The sequence below is a fragment of the Talpa occidentalis genome, unplaced genomic scaffold (genome assembly GCF_014898055.3).
Source record: "Talpa occidentalis isolate TD23 unplaced genomic scaffold, MPIMG_talOcc4v2.1 talOcc4.6, whole genome shotgun sequence".
Lineage (NCBI taxonomy): Eukaryota > Metazoa > Chordata > Mammalia > Eulipotyphla > Talpidae > Talpa > Talpa occidentalis.
The window spans coordinates 39,330,004-39,350,883 of record NW_023604972.1 but is presented as its reverse complement, the minus strand read 5'-3'; the positions used below and the strand labels follow the sequence as shown (position 1 = coordinate 39,350,883).

The 20,880-nt window shown below is 34.9% G+C and overlaps 1 protein-coding gene across 1 annotated transcript in view; it reads left to right on the top strand.

The window, feature by feature from the left end:
* The window catches only part of LOC119260306 (transmembrane protease serine 11A), a 57,301-nt gene that overhangs the window by 8,008 nt on the left and 28,413 nt on the right, over positions 1-20,880 (top strand). Inside the window, exons 2-3 of the mRNA XM_037529293.1 lie at positions 14,187-14,308; positions 16,271-16,389. Coding sequence (XP_037385190.1) covers positions 14,187-14,308; positions 16,271-16,389 — 241 coding nt within the window. The remainder of the gene's footprint in view (positions 1-14,186; positions 14,309-16,270; positions 16,390-20,880) is intronic.

Here is a 20,880-nt window from a genome sequence, read left to right as displayed (position 1 = left end):
GTGCCAGTGAGGAAACTATGAGGCAGAAGGATCAAGCAGACACTGAGGGGTAGTCAGGTTTTATAGACAGGTGTGTCTCCCTCCAAAGTCTGGGTGACCAGACCACTTGTCACCCACGATAGAAGCTGCCATTTGTTACTGGATAGTATGCTAGGCAGTTTTACATATGCTATGTCATTTAATTTTCACAAAACTCCTGTATGGAGATGGTATCAGCCCATTTTATATAGAACTGATGCTCAAAGGGTTAAAGTAACCTATCCAAGCTCACAGAGCTACCAGGAATCAGAATTCTATTCCAAATCCATGCCCTTTTCACTATCCTATGAAACACTATGCCAGGAAAAAAGGAAAGAATGTAATTATGTGAGTTACTTGTACAGTTCAATAGAATGAGCTTCCTTCAGTTTTTCTCTAATAAACGGCAGGTAAGAAAACATGCAAATAACCTAAGTTCCAAATAATGGTAACTAATATTTCTGTAGTTCTTACACAATACAAAGCACTTTTCTAAGCATTTTGCATATATTAACCACTTACATTTCAATTAATAAAGCAGCTGCTGATATTTTTATTTTACAGACCTGGAAACTGGTAAGATTTAAATCCTGACACCTTGACTTTTGAGAGTCTGTACACTTAAAGCACCATATATTACTTAAACTGAGATTTTTTCAAATATGCTTGTCCTAAGTGTTGGAAGTAATGACTACTGAAGACCTTTATTTAAAAGAGTTTCCTTGAGCCTCCCTGGTGGCGCAGTGGTTGAGCCCTGGGCTGCGAAGCTGCCTGCAGCCTCTGCAGCACTGGTTTGATCCCCAGCCACTGGCAAGGGTCCCACATGGTGCACAGACCTCTCCTGCTGTGCCCGCTGCTTCCCTTAGCAGTGTATTTCGTCAGTCTGCCTGTTGTGTTCCCCACTCTAGCTCTGGTGAATTCTCTCACCCTCCTGCGTTTCTGACTGTACCCAGTGCTTGTATAAATAAATAAATAAATCTTAAAAAAATAAAATAAAAGCGTTTCCTTTAAAATGGATACCATTTTGTTATAAGATTATCATCAACACAAAGGAAGTTCTTCAAAATACTTAGAAAATCATGTACAGTGTTGCAAACCAATGTTACCTTAATAAAAAAAGTTACAGAAAAAAAATTCAAACTCTCCCTTACCCCAAAAAGTTCAAGTTCCACAAGGATGTGCACAATATCATACTGTTTAATTAATATTCATTGTGTTTGTATGGCTTTGTGTTAGAGCAAGTGCTAATGTGTTCTATAAAAGAAAGGACTCTAGTAACACTAGTTGCTTCTGAGGAGAATTAAGGGTCCAAGATTAGACCATGATCAAATAGAGATTTAGCCTCATTCATAATGCTTTAATATTCATAAAGAGCATGTTATTTAAATGAAAAATTCAAAAAATACTGTTTACCTGTTCTTTTTTCTTAATTCTGACTAATATGTATCTATGCACACATACATAGATACATATATATTTATAATTACATGAAGACTGTGATATATATTACATTATGTCATTTTAGGAATAATCTGGTTTAATACGATTATGTTTGTATGTACTCTCAAATGTAGGGAATTTTTTTTAGAGAAAAACAATTACATATTAATAAGTACATCACAGTCCTGTGAGACATGTAGATACCTGATGTTCACCAAGAATTTAAGAAGTATTTCTTCAGTTATATATCTAGGCTTTAAGAACATTTGATTGTTTTTATTGTGAGCTTTCAAATGAAGTTTTCTTTATTTGTCTATCTACCAATAATTTTCTTTAAACCCTTAATCCCAATGCATTCCTAAGGAATTTATCATTCAAATCTTTGCAACCAGTTTTTTCTCCTTTAACAAAATTAGCCAATACCAAAAAAAAAAATACTACTTTTCTTGTTGGGACTATTCTGTCTCTGGCTGTTTTCTTCAAGCTATTCTAATGGGTTGAGGCTTCTCTGTTCAGACTTGTCAAACTAGTTTCATTTCAACTACTTGTAATTTGTTTCCTTATTTCGTCCAGCCGTAGATCTCAAATATATCTAGAGATGTCATATAGTTGATTAGAAAGTCAAGTTCAGTAGGTGCAGCCCTACAGGATCATATTCTTCCCCTGGTAGATGATGTATCGGTAAGTTCTGTTTCATTTTGTAAATTGTTCCTTGCTCTACTGTCAGTGATTAGATTCCTGGCATGTCAGAGAACTGGCTGGGTCATTGATGGAATTAATCTGTATGTATAGCAGCTAGTTTATTTAATCACTGTATTTGAAATCAATATTTTTGCATTTAAAAATCATTTTAGCATTATTTCATGTTGCCAAGTTCAATAGTGGGATTTTAAAAGAAGTTAATGAAAACCTGTATTATCTTGTGTCCTAATTGATTCTGATTGGATGAAGCGATTGTGTGGCAAGGTTGTTTATTTGTGGAAGAAAAGTCTCCTTTTAGCAATCTACATTTAGCCTCTTTAGCACTTCTCTTTAGTTTTTTTCTCCCTTGGAACTTATAGTCTTAGTCCTTGGAATTAATGCAATTTGGGAAGTCAGTAGCTGCAGAGATACCTGCTAGCATTGTAAAAATCCCAGGGGAATAATAAGGAAAACAGGTGATACAAATTGGGGAAGAATGTCTAGCCTCTAAAAATTGTCCTATTAAATATTAAAGAAAAAAGGAAACTATTTCAGGAGCAGTTTTTTTTTTTTCCAAAATAACAATGCAAAAGAGAGGGAAAATAAGATTCTTTGGCATAACTACATACAGTTAAAAGAGTTTAAACATTCATGATAATAGTAGTTCACTAAGCTTAGACTTATGCCATTTTCAAAATATTTTTGCATATGTAATTTCATTTAATAGTCAGTTCACCCTTGTGAGATTAAGAGAACATGTAATTATCAACTCCAATTTAAAATGAGACATATGAGAAAAAGGAAGTTAAGGGCCATCACAGGGTCTGCAGAGCTGTCAGATACCACAATTAGAGCAGCAATTTACCACTCTTGAAGACCAGTCTTCCTTATTAGCTGTCATGGCCTCTCTAGGTAGCAAGCATACCACCTGGAGAATTTCAGAGATAAGAATTTGATAGTAGACCCTCCACTAAGTCAGTGAACCCCGTTGGGCTTCCTTCATCACTAATAAGACACACATTTGTGTTGGTCCTTTAGGCAGCATGTAGTAATTGTTGAAAAGTCTGAGAACCTGAAAGGTCTATAATTCTCCACACATAATTGGTACTTCATAGTATTTTTAGAGCAAATGAATTAACAAAATGTAAATGTCTAATATTAATGCTCTGCTTTTTTTATTTAAACTTAGAATTTGACAAATGTGTATCTTCCTCTGTTTATGAAAATCATGAAATTGACCCCAATCTTTTATATTTCATATTCCCAAAATTGTTCCCTTAAAAATATCATCTTTTGATTATAGACATCAAGTCTTTTTTTTTCTAATTAATATGTGTTTAGAGAGATGTTTTTAGTGTGAGGGAAGTATATTACAGTAGTAATACTGAGAGTCAGTACTATTACTCAGAACATACATGACACTTATGGTTAAGAAAGGGGACAGTGGAAAATGCTGAATGCTTATGGTTTCTTTGAACTAAATTCATAGAACACTAATTGAGGATTTGGAGGATTTGGAGGAGATGGAAGGTCATACTAACAGGCAGGCTTTAAGGATTGAAGCAAAGCAATTGCTTAATAATTACTGTGATATTATAGGTCTCATCTATACTAATTTTACAAAATGTTCTGCAGTCATGCTCACCATTCTTCTCAATTAAAAAAGACAATGTCAAAACTTTGTTATACTATATCGGATTCATTTCTTTGGTATTTCTGCTAGGAACCTTAGATCTCTTTGGGTTTTGTATCCTTCTTTACATTTAGACATAGTTTTTAGTATTCTCAATTCGCTGTGAATCTCTACTTATATTTGGCTTTCAGTCATAGCCATATCTATATGACTACATTAATAGGGGGATTCACTTACTTAAAATCTCAATTATTTTCCTGATAAAAGACAAAAATACCATGTGACTTCTTCAACTGAAATTTTTACTTGTCCTGAGAAATCTGGCAACTTTCTCTTCTGGTAGCTCATTATTTTTGACATGCCTAGTAAAAGCAAGAATTAGATTCGTCCTCTTCATTAGCATCGTTTAGAGAGAAAGGCACTGGGCAAGTTCAAGTATTCATATTTTACATAATTTCATTTTGAATACTTATTTTCAATCAACTTGTTAATATTCCAATCATTCCCTAATATATTCAAAAACTCTTCAACAGTAGATCTTGAAACTGCTCATTGCAAAAGAAAAAAAGTTTACCTCTGTATGAGGATTCTTGTTAACTAGACTTATTGTGGTAATCATTTCACAGTATATACATAATGAATCATGCTGTACACCTGAAACTAATATTATGCTACTATGTCACTTTAAAAAAGAAAAAAAAAAAAACCTACTTCAAAGTTAAAACCAAAACAGCAAAGTAAAACTCTAAGTTGGTCATTTTTTTTTAAACTTTGTTTAATTATTATTTTTGGTTTGTTTTCTGCAAAGTCATAGAGCTTTCTTTGTAGTATACACATATTATGTTAAATTAGTTGATCTAATTTTCACAATGGTCCTATAATTAGGTCCCATTATTCTTCCATTTTATAAATGAAAATTAACTAGTCCTACACCATAGGCTAATGAGTGAGAGCCGGGATTTGAGGCAGTCTGAAATCAGAGCTTAACTATTAAAATGGTCTGCCTTTCCTTTCTTTTGGTAATTTTTAAGAGAAAAATAACTTTCATTTAAAATTTGGGTAGGGGCCTCCCGGGTGGCGCAGCGGTTGAGCGCTGGGCTGTGAAGTTGCCCTAAGTCTCTGAAGTGCCAGTTTGATCCCCAGCTGCTGGCGAGGGTCCCACATGGCGCGCAGATCTCTCTTGCAGCCCGCTGCTCCCCTCAGCAGTGTACTTCGTCAGTCTGCCTGCTCTGCTCTCCACTCTGACTCTGGTGAATTCTCTCACCCTCTCGTGCTTCTGACTGTACCCAGTGCTTGTATAATAAATAAATAAATAAATCTTTAAAAAAAATAAATAAAATTTGGGTAAAACAGTCATAGTGCTAGTCACTCAGTAGGGCTTTATATAAATATGATATATAAACATCATATGATAAAGCAGGGTTTCAATGTATTGAAACATGTATTCATTTCATTGAGGGTGAAAGGCTAGGTGATAATATCTTTGTTTTGTTTTTCTACTTTTCCAATTGGCATATGGGGAATAATATATTTGTAGATATAATAAGGAGGCTGGAATATATGTATATAAATTATTTGAAAACCAAAGTGGTCATTTATGAACAGATAAATATAAAAATCCACAGTGGCTAATAGTTTATAATTATTATAAAATCTACCATTTATTATCTTTATGGATAATAAATTATTTAAAAATGGATCACTCTCCTTACACAGATCACTTATTTTTTAGAATTTTCATGTGTAAGCTTTTATTACCCCATTTTATAGAGAAGAGAGTTGAGTTTATTGAGTTATTGAGCTTTAAACTCAAACTATACACACCACCCCACTATACTCATAGCTGTACTTCAGAAACATCTTGGTTAATGACAAGAAAGTCATAATGGGGACAGATAAATATAACAACATTTGAATAATATGTGACTAAAGGCTTTCACATTTATTATGAGAGTAGTGTCTGGTTACAAATGGGGACAGATAACTTTGAAGTCAGGCCTCCCTTTCATTAACTTTGCAAGCAAATGTTGCTTTTCCTCTCTGATCCTTAGTTTCCTCATTAGTGAAACGGTAATAACAAGGCTTAACTCACCACCAAGTTGTGGCAACAATTACAAGAGATAATCCATGTGAACTTGACAATTACTGGAGTCCTTGATTTATTCACTCTATTGTCTCACATCTTTGAGTACTGTTTTTTATCACCAATTAAATGTCGGAAAACTGAAATTCATAGAGGTTTCATAAACTGAGTCTCAACATACAAGCTAAGGAGTTATAAACAGGACTGAAGCCGCAGTCTTCTGATCTTAAAAGGTAGATCCATATCTGCAATAGTAAGCTGCTTTTAGTTGATTTGTTCAGGCAAGTGAAAATTTAGAGGAAAAATTTTAAATCTTTACTGTGAAAAAACTGTTTTCTTTTACTTCACATTGCTACCACTGTCACACTTCTGACAACAGATGTGTAGGTTTTTTCCCCAAAATAATTCTCTAATTCCAGCTGGATTTGCTGCAATTAAATTCAATTCTAACTAGGTTAGCACAGACCTCACAGGTTAAAGACTTAGTCCATAAGAATGCCCCTGCCTGCATTTCAAAAGCCAATTGCAGTTCTAAGCTGTCACCCAGTGCCTCGGACCCACTGATTTATAAATCAAAGGTTCCCACAATCCCTAATTTGTGTTTGGTCAATTTGCTAGAGTGTTTCACAGAACTCAGGAAAACACTTTGCCTACAAGATTACCAATTTATTACAAAGGATCAAAAAGGATACATATGGCAAGGTCCAGAAGTATCCCAGGTATAGGAGTTTTTGCTTTTGTGAAGTTGGGAAACACAACCCTCCCCCTACATAGATGTATACCCAAACCAGAAGCTCCCTAAAACCTATTGGAATTTTTATGGAGCCTCCATTATACAGGCATAGTTAATCATTAATTCAATATTTAGCCTCTGTCCCCTTCCCAGAGAATGGGGATTAAAGCTAAAGATTCAAGCTTCTAGTTGTAGTATAGCCTTTCTGTTGACAAGACTCCACGCTCAAGTTATTCAAGAACCACCCAAGCATTACCTCATTGGAAGAAATGATACCCCTACACCCAGAAGATTACACAAGGGTTCTGTGTCAGGAACTGAGGTCAAAGGTCAATGAACAAAATATGCTCCTAATGCCCTTATCACTTAGAAAATTACAAGAGGTTTTGGAGTTCTGTGCCAGGAACAGGAGACAGAGAACTGTATTATAGACAGAGATCTGTATTATTTAACAATTTTTAACTTCAATCTTTTTGTTGCTTTTGTAGAAATTGGTTATTTGTGCTATTTTAAATATTCATAAGTTTCACTTCTCTGTGGAATATAAATAACCACAGAACACATATTGGAAAATCACAACAAAAATAATTCTTAGACTCTGGGAAAAATACACTGGGTACCAGAGGAAAGAGGGTAGGGCTGAGTAGAAATAAAGGGGTATGGCATGGGCACAGGTTAGAAAGACAGTGAAGCATGTGCATATTGGGAGGAGTGAAAATGTGACCCCAAAGTTATATAGACATGTAAACAACTTACAAATAAATATTTATGGAAAGTTTACAATGCTTCACATGGGATAGACTGAAATAGAAGCATTATAAGTTATACCATGAGTTGCATGAGGGTAGAAGCCATGTCTTATTCATCACTGCCTACCTAGACCCAGCATGGTGCTTAACACATAACAGAAGTTTAATAAAACATTGTGGAAAAGAAAAATAGGTGAATAGATGAATGGACAATTGAATGGGTAGACAGATGGACAAATGAAAGACAAAGTGGGAAAATATTGTGAGAGCAGACTAATTCTTAGAAGTATATTAGGTCATATTTATGGTACGCAAGTCTCTGACCCAGGTATTTGAAAATAAGCAATTCCTTTTGCATACATACATATCACTCAGTCTGGGCATTTAACTCCAAGGTGATACATCCTCTATAATATTTTATAGAGGAATGAGTATTGTGAAAAAAACATTTGTTACAGCATGTGCATACACAATTACATAACATTTGGTGCTACCTATCTTTTCTAGTAAAGTAGGACATTCTATATTATGTCCTTGTATTATTATGCAATCCCTTCTTTCTTTATTAATACTGTACCTATAAAATAGCATCTCCATTTCATTATGTCACTCTGGGCCATATTGAAACACATCATTTTGTTGATTAATACTATATGAAAAATATCTGGGCATTTCCTAATACCTTATCTATCTAAGCTCCATTCTGTGAGGCAACTCTAAGATGATCCTAAAATTCAAAATACTACTGGCACCAAATTACTGACCTATAAATACCTTTATACTAAATGACCATTTTATCAGCAAGACTGATGTCTATCAATGTGTAATGATGATAACAAAACATATTAACTCACATTTATATTGGATTTACTATGTGCTCATCACTTTTTATAAATTAATCCTGTTGATCTTTATATTAATCCTATGAGGCAGGTATCAATTTCATTTCCATTTTACAAATGAAGGAACTTAAGCACAAAGGGATCAAATACTGTGTCTACCAAGTAGCAGGACTAGGACTTGAACTCTGGTAATGTGGCTCCAGAAACTGGGCTTTTATCTTTAGTGCTATACTACTTTCAATTAGAAATCAGTTCAATCCTATTGCCATAGTTTATGAAAATATGGAGAAACCTTTCCTAAATGAGGAAGGTTAGAAGAGAATTCTCTTGCATGCACACTCTGTGCTCCAGAAAAGTTGTAAGAAAAAAATTAAAAATCCAATAGAATCTCATCTGAAAGACAAGCCCAGCATCTCTGACAGGAAGTGATGTTCCTTTCCTGCCCTGCAGGAGGAAGGAGGCAGCTCCTCGCTCATAGCAACAGCCTTACCAATGAGAGAATGACAACAAAGGAAAGACCACTATCTCTGAGTTCCAGTATCCTCTGATGGACACTTCATTTGTAACAAACCCTCTGAACTTCATATATGAACATTTCTTTCTTTTGTTCTGGTGAAGTGTGCTTGTGATTTGCCATGAGACCATATATTCCTAATTACTTTTGTTGTTTCTGAATAAATAGATTGTTCTGGTGAAATGATTGGTTGCTTATTTAAGGTGAATGAATTTAAAAGGCTATGTAACAGTGCCATAACCCTAAATGCTTCCTAGTTCAAACTCTACTTCAACACTATTTAAGAGCTGGCAGGTATAAAGTAACACACACACAAGCTCATATTTTCCTGATATCTGAAGATGAGAGAGCATTCAGTTAGTCATATCTCAAAATACAGCTAGAAAGACCCTTTTATTGAGTCAGGACAGAAGACTAGAAGGAATAAGAATCTGAAGTTAATTCATTTACTAGTGTTGGGGGGATGCTAGAGGAAAGACAGAGCTGCAAGTATTTGGAGTAAATCCAGTACAGCAGGCCAGACATGACAAATAGTAACTGTCCCTGTCAGAAGTGCAGGGAATGGGAGTATCCCTCCATGGGGATAAAGTACATCCATTGGGAATCCAGGAAAGGTGTTCCCAACCCCATTAGTTTTCTTAAAGTCTCAAAATTCTCATTTAAACATGTGGGGGGTTTTTTTGGAGGTAGGGGGTATTTATTTTTTGTTGGTTTTTTGTTTTTGCTAGTTTGCCCAATTTCCATCCTTGAAACCAGAGTGAAGGCATTTCCCTAGATAGCTGAAGAAATAAAGTCTTATCTTTCCTGAGGTCCTGATTTTCCTTCTTGGATTCAGTTCAACCTGAATCTACTTATTTTCTGGTAATGATACATGATTCAATTTTGTACATCCCTTGTTACCCACCCTCATCTCTACCCTTTTCTAACAAGAATTAGAGGTAGAAGAAGTATCAGATTTTTTATTTTGACCTTTTTATAGTTCCTAAAAACAAAGCATTCTATGGAGCAATACAATGGTATGAATCCATCTAGAATAATGTTTTCAAAACTATAGAACATCACCAAACTATATTCAAGCACCTACTAAGAGCCAGGTGGTATAGTAGATACAAGACATATCCAAAATCAAGAGAGAAATACTGTCCATCTTCACCCCATTTGAAATCATAAATATTCTAGAACTTCTGGAAATGCAGATCTTATTTAATTTTGTTAAATTTAATCCAATTTTTCCAGACCTGTTCGGAGAACCTCCCTTATCCTCACTACCTGGGAACATTTCTTGAAAAAGATCTCAATGCTATATATTACTTATTTACTTTCTTCAAGACCTTATACTTCAGGGTAAAATGATACATGTACACATTTAAGAAATAAAATAAGGAAACTTGTGACAGGAAACTTGTGACAACACAGAAAAAAGTACAAAGTTAAATAAAGCAAAGTTTACAGACAACATCAAATGTGCTCTCAATTACACCTGTATACACCTGTCTCACAGCTCTCCTCTCCTCCTCTCCTCCCAGATCATCTAGGTCACCATTATGGGAACCTTCAGTAGAGGTGAGAGGGAGAAGGGAATCCTGACTTTTTGAGAGTTCATGAAAATTTAAAACTAGTGGAAAGGAAGAAGATATGAAAGCAAGAACAAATTCAAGACTTAACCATAATGAAATTTGGTGTCTTATCTAATCAGTAAAAATAATCTCTAACTTTGACTTCATAAAACTTTTTACTTGCTTTTTATATTGCTGGAAATTGTACTCATGATTCATTGGGGATAATAGGAGGAATGTTCTGTAAAAAGGAAAAATTCATTTTCAAAAGGAAACTTGATGCCACAGAGAAAAATGGATTTCTGAGTCACAGCAGCAAAGCTAGTTTCTAACTCTGCATACTGACTACGTGAACTGAGAAACTATTCACCTGTAAAATGAAAATATATCACTCTACTGGCAAAAAAAGCTTTAAGGATTAAATGTTACAAAACAGCAGCAATTCTTGTAAACTAGCACTTACTGAACAGTAGCTTTTGTTTCCCCCCACCCCACCCCGCAACTTTTGGTATTAAATGGGCATTCTAGAATGGAGTATCACTAGACAAGAGATTCATATATCAGAGTATGTTAGTCATTACAAAACATTGCTTTTCTTCTAACAGATGACTGAGTTCAGCTGCTCAAAGGGAAAGATTTTCATTGCCAGAAGCAGAATTTGGCACTTTGACTCTATAAGGACTTTCCTCCGGGGATGGACGATAACCTAGGAAAAGAGGTGCCAAGTTTTCTGCACCTAATGGTTCCTGGGAATTTAGTGCTTTTAGCACCTTTTGTTGTTGTTGTTACATTAGGAGTTAAGCAGATTTTCAGGTTAATCTGGGAAGCTAACCACTAACTCATTTTAAATCAGCTAGTGTAAATTAAATTTTAAAAAAACTGTCTTTATGAAGACAGATGGAAACATGACCTTTTAAAAATTGTCCTTTGTTTAATATCACATATATCTACATGTATATAATGATAACATAAGTCTATAAGAAAGCAGAAAGATAATCTTGGAAAAGGAGATTGTAGATAAAATGTTTGTGAAGGGAGCCCAAGTTGATATGTTTAGGTGAAGCTTTTCTATCAACAGGAAGATCCATGTGGGGTAGAAGATCTATAATATCTTCTGCTTAACTCAATTCTTTTCAAAGTTACATACATAGAAGTCATCATCTCAGAACTTTGCAACTGAGGAAATGAATAGCCCAACTCTGATCATTAACAATTCATACTACTCTATATATTCTTCAAGGTGTGTATCTTTGAATCTGCAAAACTACAGAAAGCAAAACCACAAAATTTATTCAAATTACCATGTTCTCATTATAACAAATGTGGGGGGGAATGCCATAAACACACCCTACTAAACACTGAATAATCAAATTTAATGAAAGTGTAATGGTTATGATAAATTGAATTTCACGGAGATTATATAGTGTTACTCTGAATGAGTATTATCTGTATTTGCCCTTTCCTTAGAAGAATGCAGAGTGCCAGTTAGGTCACAGATTACATTTAGCTTTGTTTCATTTTAATTTCAAAGAGTTCACTTTGCATTACCCCAAATTATTTGTATAAAATGTCCCTTAGTCTTCTAGTTTTATACTTAGCATAAAATTCTCTTTGCAGGGAATCATCTTTACTAAAACTTCCCTGAAAGGAATATTTTTAATCTCACATGCTTTTTTCAAAAATTTTCTTATGACATTCTTTTGTTATATTATTTTGCTCCCAAAGATCCCCATTCACTTGTGTACATATACCTTTTACCAGTTATTTAAATACTAATCTAGGTGCTGCTGGTATACCTCACCTAATCATGTGACCCTTAAAAAATGGGCTAGGCTCAGCTGGAGAGAAATTGAAAGGTGATATGTTTGATGGGGGCAGAATCCCCATCGCTGGCTTTAAAGGTGAAGTGGGCCACATGGCAAAGAAGGTGGGTGGCAGCTAGATTCTAGGAGAGACCTCAGTATTCTGCAATAGAAAAGCTCAGTTCAGCTTCAAGAAACTGATTTCTGTCTATAATTCAGGTGAACTTGAAAGAGGATCACAGATGCTAGAGAAGATAGCTATCTCAGCTGACACTTTGAATTCAACTTGTGAGATTCTGAAAAGAGACTCCATACCAGGCACCTTATTAAGTCTTGGTGATAAAAAGATGAACAAGTCTAGTCCAAATGATTGAGGAGTTCACAGTTAAGATTAATATACATATAAACCATTCTTGATACAATGTGATGGGTACTATTGTTGATCATAAGGATTACAGGAAAAAAATCTTTTTTCTTCTAAAGTGTATAAATTTCCTCTATTCCTGACTAGATATTTTCATTTGCAATAACATGAAAGGACTGAGAGGGTATTATGTTTAGTAAATCAGATGAAGAAAAACACCATATTATTTTACTATGTTGTACATAGAAAAATAAAAAACTAAGTAAAAAAATAAATTCTAATCTGTAAGACCTAGATAAAGTTATCAGAAGAAAAGAGGGAAGGGAGTGGGTAAATTGGATCAATTATATGGTGAAAGATAGAATTGGTGGGGCCTCCCTGGCGGCACAAGGGGTTAAGACACAACCTATGAAGCTGTTTGCAACACTGCAGCATGAGTTTGGTCCCTGGTCAGCCAAGTAGCAACCCATATGGTGCAGCAGACCTCTCCTGACTTGCCCGCTGCTCCTCTCAGCAGTGTACTTCGGTCAATCTGCCTGTTCTGTTCCCCACTCTGTCTCTGGTGAATCCTCTCACCCCCATACCTCTGGCCTGTACCCCAGCTCTTGTATGCATAAATAAATCTTTTTAAAAAAAAGATAAAATTGGATTTTAAGTAGTGAACTTGATGTATACAGATGTTGATATTTAATGATGCGCCCCTGGAACTTATATAATGCTATGTTATTTCAATTAAAAAAATCATTAAAAAAAAAATTCAGGTAAGTACAGAGATGAAAATTCTAAAGGACAACTGGCCTGACCTCTTCAACAACTTAATATCACTAAAATGGAAGCAGGAATATTTAAAGAAACTTAAAAGGGCTTCCCCTGGTGGCGCAGCGGTTGAGCGCTGGGTTGCATGGGAGGCTGCCCACAGCCTCTGCAGGCCAGTTGGATCCCCGGCACGGCGAGGGTCCCACAAAAAAAAAAAAAAAAAGAAAGAAACTTAAAAGACAAACAACCATATGGCCCTTGATTGTACAAACGTACAAACCATTTGTAAATATAATGGTGACAATAAGATGGGTTGCATATTATAAAAGTTACTCTTAAATACTCTTAATTATTTAGGAACATTATAGTATTGTGGTTATGTTGGTATAGCCTAATGCTTTACAATAATATTTTAGTGAAAAGCTACGATATCAATATCTTGTTTCACATGGTAGCAAAATGTGAAGAGGAAAAAAAAGTTGTACAAATGATAAAATGATGTAAATATAGGGGTGTTCTATTATACAATTCTATGATTTTACTATTTTTCTACTATACTATTCTATATCCTATAGGTCTATTATCTGATTGTCCATTATATATGAAAATTTTTATAATGAAGAATTAAAATAAAAGGTAAATGGGAAAATATATTTTAACCACTTTGTAAATGCTAAAAGGACAAAATTTGTTTTAAAAAAAAGTCTTGGAAAAGGTGGAATAATCCTTTATGAAGCATGTGTGCTACTTTCAACCATGCTGCTAAGACAAGTCAGAATTGTCACCACAGAGAGGCTACCAAAATGCCTCTAGAAATAGAAACCTGTAGCAACATTATGGATTAACAGATCCTGATCTTTTTAATAAGTACTCTCACACCAAGATGAACTTGACCAAAATTCAAGAACGATGTCTTCTTGCTCAGAAAATTAAATTAAAGCAGCTTGCACCTAGGAGAACAAGGAAAACTACAGATTACAATGTGAAGGTAACTGGTGAATTTTCCTTTTTGTAGAACAGTAGGGTTTGGCACCCGAAGCAGAAATTTGAAACCATGGATGACTGCCCTTCTCATTGTGTTATTACTGACAGTGGTAGCAGTGGCTATAGGTCTTCTGGCTCACTTTTTAGTCTCTGGTAGGTAAAATAACAGTAATGAGGTTGATTTTCATTTTTATCTGTTAAAGCTTCATTTGCATGTATGCATATATGCAGATTTAATTTCATCCCAACTTTTACCTGTAAATAACCACACTCAGAATTTCTAAAATTTTTCAATTATCTTCACAAATAATTACTGAATGCCTGTTACATGCTGGCATTAATACAATTAAGCAAAGACACATTAAGAAAAGAAGAAAATTTCCTAGCCCTTCAGAACTCACAATCTAGTATTCTTTTGAGAATTTACACAAATGATGAAAAATAGTCATTTTCTAAAATTTACTAGAATCATCAAAAACACTCAATTACCAAATTAAGTGACAATATATTATTTATTAAAATGGAAACTTTTACTCATGATTATCATTTTCTGTTCAATAAAAGTAAAATAATGAATTTTGAAATGATTGGTAAACTATAAATATGACACAATATTATTACTCTTAGAGAAAAACATTTACTCTTTCTAAAACAATGCAGCAGGTTCATTTTTTATTGACTAATCACACAATGTATTTTAGAATTCTCTCCTCTTAAGCTGCTTTCTAAGCATAGAATGCAAATCCTTTACATTTTTGATAAATCCTCACAATATCACTCTGATACAGAGTTACTTAGGCTGCTCTGTGTCATCTTCCTCAGGTTTGAAGGGGACCATTTAAGGGTTTAAGTGTACAGTCTGTGCCCCATATGACAACCCTATCTGCAGTTTATGCCAATGGTGAAAGAGTCTGACATCAGTTAAACTAGTTGCATAGAAACCCCTTTACAAGATATATAACATTTAGTAAGAGTATATAAATCATATAGCTAATAAGAAGGACCAAAACAGCATTGGAGTCCAGAGATACCCCACTGAAGTGATATACCATCCTCAGATGTATCTTTCTTTCCTACTTCTACAGCCAGGAAACCCATTAACACATGATTCCTCTCTGAGTCTGGCTATCCAAGGATAGAGTTGTTTTGTGATTGTTCCAGTCTCTACTTTACACCTGTTAGTTTTCTAGCTCCTTCCCTTTCCACTCCCTCCCCCACCCCTAGGATTTTACCCATAAAATTGCAAATTGCTCAAGAATCTCCACTGCTATTTTCTTACCTTTCTTGGTTGCCAAGACTATATGACTGATCCATCCCTGTTAACACACTATTCTCACCTACAACCCCAGATGGTTTTCCTCTCTTTCTTTTCACATGTTTCTTAGTGTTTCTGGCTCTAAACCAAAACAAACTCTACAAATATGATTGTACAACTGAGGCTATTAGAGGTGGAAGGGGAGAGAGAAGGGTGGAAACAAGAGGGGAGATGCCAGTGAACAGTGGTGGGGGGGCCTATGCATGCTTTGGTAGTAGTTGTTTAGTGGTGATATAGATCTAAGGTGTAACTTTACTCCTCTAAATCATATGCAGTATTGCAAACCAATATTACTGCAGTAAAAAGATATATAAAAGACATTTTTGATTTTTTTTAAATGATAAGGACATTCATTTATCTACACTTTCAATAGAGTGGAGTGATACATTTTACCTTAGCAAGGGGCAATATAGTAATATAATGTTCTGGAAGTTAGATTGTTTGGGTTTAAAACTTGGATAGGTTATTCACTAGTTGTGCAGCTTAGAGCAAGTTACTTAACACCTCCATGCCTCACTTTCACCTCTGAAATGGAAATGATGCCTTAGAGAGCAGATGGGAAGATCTAATGAACTAATACATGTGAGGTGTCCAGAACAGTACTTGACACATACTGGACACTCAATAAATATCAGCTGTTATATGTAACATAAAACAATAATCATTATTTGTATCTTTTTTTAATGAAACTAGACAGTGATACATTCAAAACGTCATAATAGCCCCTTTATATTTGGGCCTTAGATCCTGAAATAATAGCTCCAAATGACTTAATTTCCTACTTTTCCTTTTCATCACAGGCCAAATAATGGAGTATTATCATGGCACCTTTAAAATTTCAAGCCTACAAATGAACAGTAATTCTAGACAAAACAGCAAATACCACCTTATGGACTTACGAGAGAGAAGCGAAAGCTTGGTAAGTCAGATAAAATTATTTCTATCATAGGATAATAGATAAAATTCCTTCTATCATAGGAAGGGATTTTGTGGATTATTTCCCTTGATGTTTCTAAAAACAAAATTTTCAGACCACCTGCATCAAAATCATGTTGCAGTTTTCCTGGGACCCACTCCAGACCCCCCAATCAGTGTCTGTTGATATGAGTAGGTGGGTACCGAGGAGTAAAGGAATCAGCAAATCTAAAAATTATGATAAACTACTCTTTCTAATTCAACCACTTCATTTCAAAGTGAGAGAACTGAGATCCAGTTTTCCTAGCCTATTGCGCCCCCATGTCCACCATAGTATTAACCAAATGGAAATGCTTAACTGCAACAAAAGTGGTTATTTGCAAAAACACAAGCTTTTATTGTGAGACATTTTAAGATTTTTTTTTTTAATATTTGGGAAAAGACAATCATAAATGAATCATAAATGTTCTTTTTATCTCACAAACATCCTTTTAAAGACAAAATATACTGGCCTGTAATGTAATATTCAAATGAAATGCTAGCAATTTTGTTAAAACTAAAATACAAGACTGCCCCCAAAGGAAAAAAAGTGAATTCAGTTGTATAATAGTTCTGTTTAGGATGCCTGTGAACCCCCACTCAAAAAGCTAACTTAACTGTCCTGACATGGAAGTAGAGATAGAGTTTTTTTAAAGGGGTACAAATGGCAGGTATATTTGTTTTAGCCAAAGAACTTTTTGTTCCAAAACATGTCTTTTCATTCTCAAAATCAACTTCTGTTTTCCACATCACCATCTGACCTCTACCTATATGAACATATTTACAGTAATAAAATAGGAAGGACTAATAATCTATATTTTTAATTATCCCTAAATCATGCGTACTTTTTCTTTCTTGAAGTCTCTTCCCTCTCCTGAATCAATAATTAAGATTTATATAGACTTCTTTTATATCAAGAACACCTTAGAAAATAGCATCTACAGCCATTTCTTGAATTTCAAAAAAATCCTGGATACAGGCCAATACTGCCTTTATTCCTCTACTTCTGAGTGACTCCACACAATCTCTTCAATGGAAAAAAATATCTGCCTTGGTTAAAAAAGATAAATAAGTTCTTTTAACAATGAAAAATGTTTATAATTTATGAGGAAAAGTTTGAAATTTTCTTTCACTAATTTATAGTCAACATCATTGTTGTTTCTGACTAAGACAATGTCTTTCCTGAAATAAATGGACAGGAATGCAGTAGATCTTTTAACTGTAATTGAAAGAAATGCAGAGGAACATCTTTAACAGAAAATGTCTTCAAAAGTGGATGTTTTGTCTTTCTAGGAATGCAGGAACCTCAGGTGCAAAGTCTGAGTTAGGTAATGACATTATCATCCTGATTCCATGCAAGGTCTTTCTCTAGTTATTATTTAGTACTCTCTTTATTTCATAACATACTCCCATTTGCTGCCTTTTAAGGGCAATCTTTTTGTATTTCATAACATACTCCCATTTGCTGCCTTTTGAGGGCAATCTTTTTGTATTTCAAGTATATACTTTGTATTCATTCTTGCAAGAGTACCTTTTGTTGTTTTGTGTGCACATGCTTTTTAATTTATTCTTTGGACTGTAAATCCCTTATCCTAATTCAAGCTGCTGTAACAAAGTACCATAGACTCAGTGACTTATAAAATGCAGTAATTTATTTCTCAGTTCTGGAAGCTGTAAGTCTAATCAGGATGCCACGTGGTCACTTCTGTTGATGACGCTCCTTTGGGTTGCAGACAGCAGACTTCTCAGTTAATCATCACCTGGTGGAGAGCAAAGAGCTAAAAACTCTCTGGGGTCACTAATCTCATCAAAACCTAAACACTTTTCAAAGCCCCACCATTGAATATCATAACATTGGAGGTTAGGATTTCAACATTTGAATTTTGAGGGGAAACAAATACTCAGCCCACTGCATCACTTTTTATTCATTCTTTTTTACTCTGTTTAAGATTTATTCATGTTCTGCGCCTCCCCTGGTGGCACAGCGGTTGAGCGCTGGGCTGCGAAGCTGCCTGCAGCCTTTGCAGTGTGCAGGCAAGGATCCCACATGGCGCACAGACCTCTCCTGCTGCGCCCGCTGCTCCCCTCAGCAGTGTATTTTGTCAGTCTGTTCTGTTCCCTGCTCTGGCTCTGGTGAATTCTCTCACCCTCCAGTGCATCTGACTGTACCCAGTGCTTGTATAAATAAATGAAAAAAAAAAAGGTTTTTAAAAAAGATTTATTCATATTCATCTATATACATTTGTATGCATCATTTCATTGGTATTAGCTGCTATATGATGATTCATAGCACTATCACATTTTAACTCCTGCTATTATTTCAAGAAATGCTGCACTAAATAGCATCCTATTTATCCCCTATAGTCACATGCAAGTTCTTGTGGAAGCAGATTTACTGGATTTCTGGGTGTGCATACACTTAATTTGACTAATTGGTACTGGCTTGCTCTTCAGAATGGCTGAATCAGTGTGCACTCCCATATGCAGCATATACAGATTCTTATGTCCCCATATCTTTGCCAACACTTGGTCTTATTTGACTTTCTAATTTCTGACAGTTGAATAGGCATCAAGTTGTATCTTAATCATGGCTTACTTTGTATTTTTATATTTATTAGTGAGCTTGTGCATCATTACATACTAGTTGATCTTTTGGGCATTCATTCCACAAATTGCCTATACATATCCTCTGCCCATTTTCTATTAGAGTTGTTTTATTAGTATTGCTTTTCAGAAAGTTCTTTACATTTTCTAGTTATAAATTTTGTTGGTTGTAGACAATGTATTTATCCATTGTGTCTTTTATTAATCTGGACCACACTGACTTCAGGAAATAGAAATTCATAATTTTGCAGCAATCACATTCATCATTTTTATCTTATGATGGTGTTTTCAAGAAATTGTTCACATTTTTAAGTCATAAAAACATTTTGCTGTATTTTTTCTATTAACTATATCCTTTTACTTTTTACACTGGTCTATAATGCATATGCAGCTCACCTTTGAGTGTGATGTTAGGTAGGGACTTAGACTTTATTTTCCATAGAGTAAACCAGTTTTTTCCATAAAACTAAACAATCTCTCTTCCCAATATATGGTATGATTATTCAGTATTTTTCATTTCTTGGTACCAAAGACTTGTGGAAAAGGAAATATGATCTTTCTCCACAAACTACTTCATTTTCCTTAAAGAGATGAGAATAGCACACATGAAACTGAATAGAATGACATAATACAATTAAGAACTAAATTGTATGTTGAGGACAATACAAGCAGAAGAACTACAAGGAAAAGGAAGATCAAGTGGGGTTCTGTGGTCAGGAAAAGCTTTGTATTCATTTACCCTGTTTGAACAAGACATGTGTCCTTTTCTTTCCACTCCCCACCAAGTTACTTTAAAAGAATTACAGGAAGGGGCCATGCCTCATCTTGAGCCACTCCTGTTTATTGTTGCTAAATCCCAATGAATAAAGCCAGATTCTTCTCTTTGCCCTATATGAGTGCTAATTAAACAGCCAAGAAAGACAGGTTGCAGGTCCTGTTCTTCATGAGTTGGAATTTATTCATTTGAATGCAAACGGAGATAGAAAAGTAAAATGAGCTCATGATCAGATACTGCTAAAATTTATCCCATTTCCCTGATAGAGTGGAACAGACATGGCTTTTATGTCAGCCTTCAGGGAAGACTCTTATAACCAAATACCAATAATTCATGATAGTCCCAAAGAGGTAGGTCACTACTGTCATCATTATAAACTTAAGAAGGGTCACTGACTGAACAAGTACATCATTTAGGAGAAATACATTTTAGAAGCATCAAGCAATGTTTTTAAATTATAAATATTACAAATATTTATAAATGAAATTTATAAACTTGTAACACTATAACAAGAATAGCTAACATATATTGAATGCCAAGTACCATGCTAAGCACCAAATATGTATTATTTTAGTTAATCCTCAAAAAACAACTTTATAAAGTAGATACAATTACTAAGACAACTTTTCAGGTGAGAAAATTAAGGTACAGAGAAGTTCAATTATTTTTTTAAAGATTTATTTATTTATGCAAACAAGATCTGGGGTACTCAACAGAGACAGAGTGGGGAGAACAGGCAGATTGACTGAAATACGCTGCTGAGGGGAGCAGCAGGCAAGTCAGGAGAGGTCTGCTGTACCATGTGGGTAGCTCCCTGGTTGGGGATTGAAGTCGTGCTTCGGTGGCTGTGGATAGCTTCATAGGTTGCGCCTTAACCCCTTGCACCACCAAGGAGGCCCCAGAGGAGTTGATTTAATCAAGATCATATAACTGGTAAATTATATAGATAGGGGTTAAGATTATATACTTTTCATAAAGATCTGTCATCTATAAGAATCCTATTTGCGATTTTACTTTCCATCTGACAAAAACACTACAAAGCATGTATCTATCCTGGTACCTTATTCTCTTTCACTT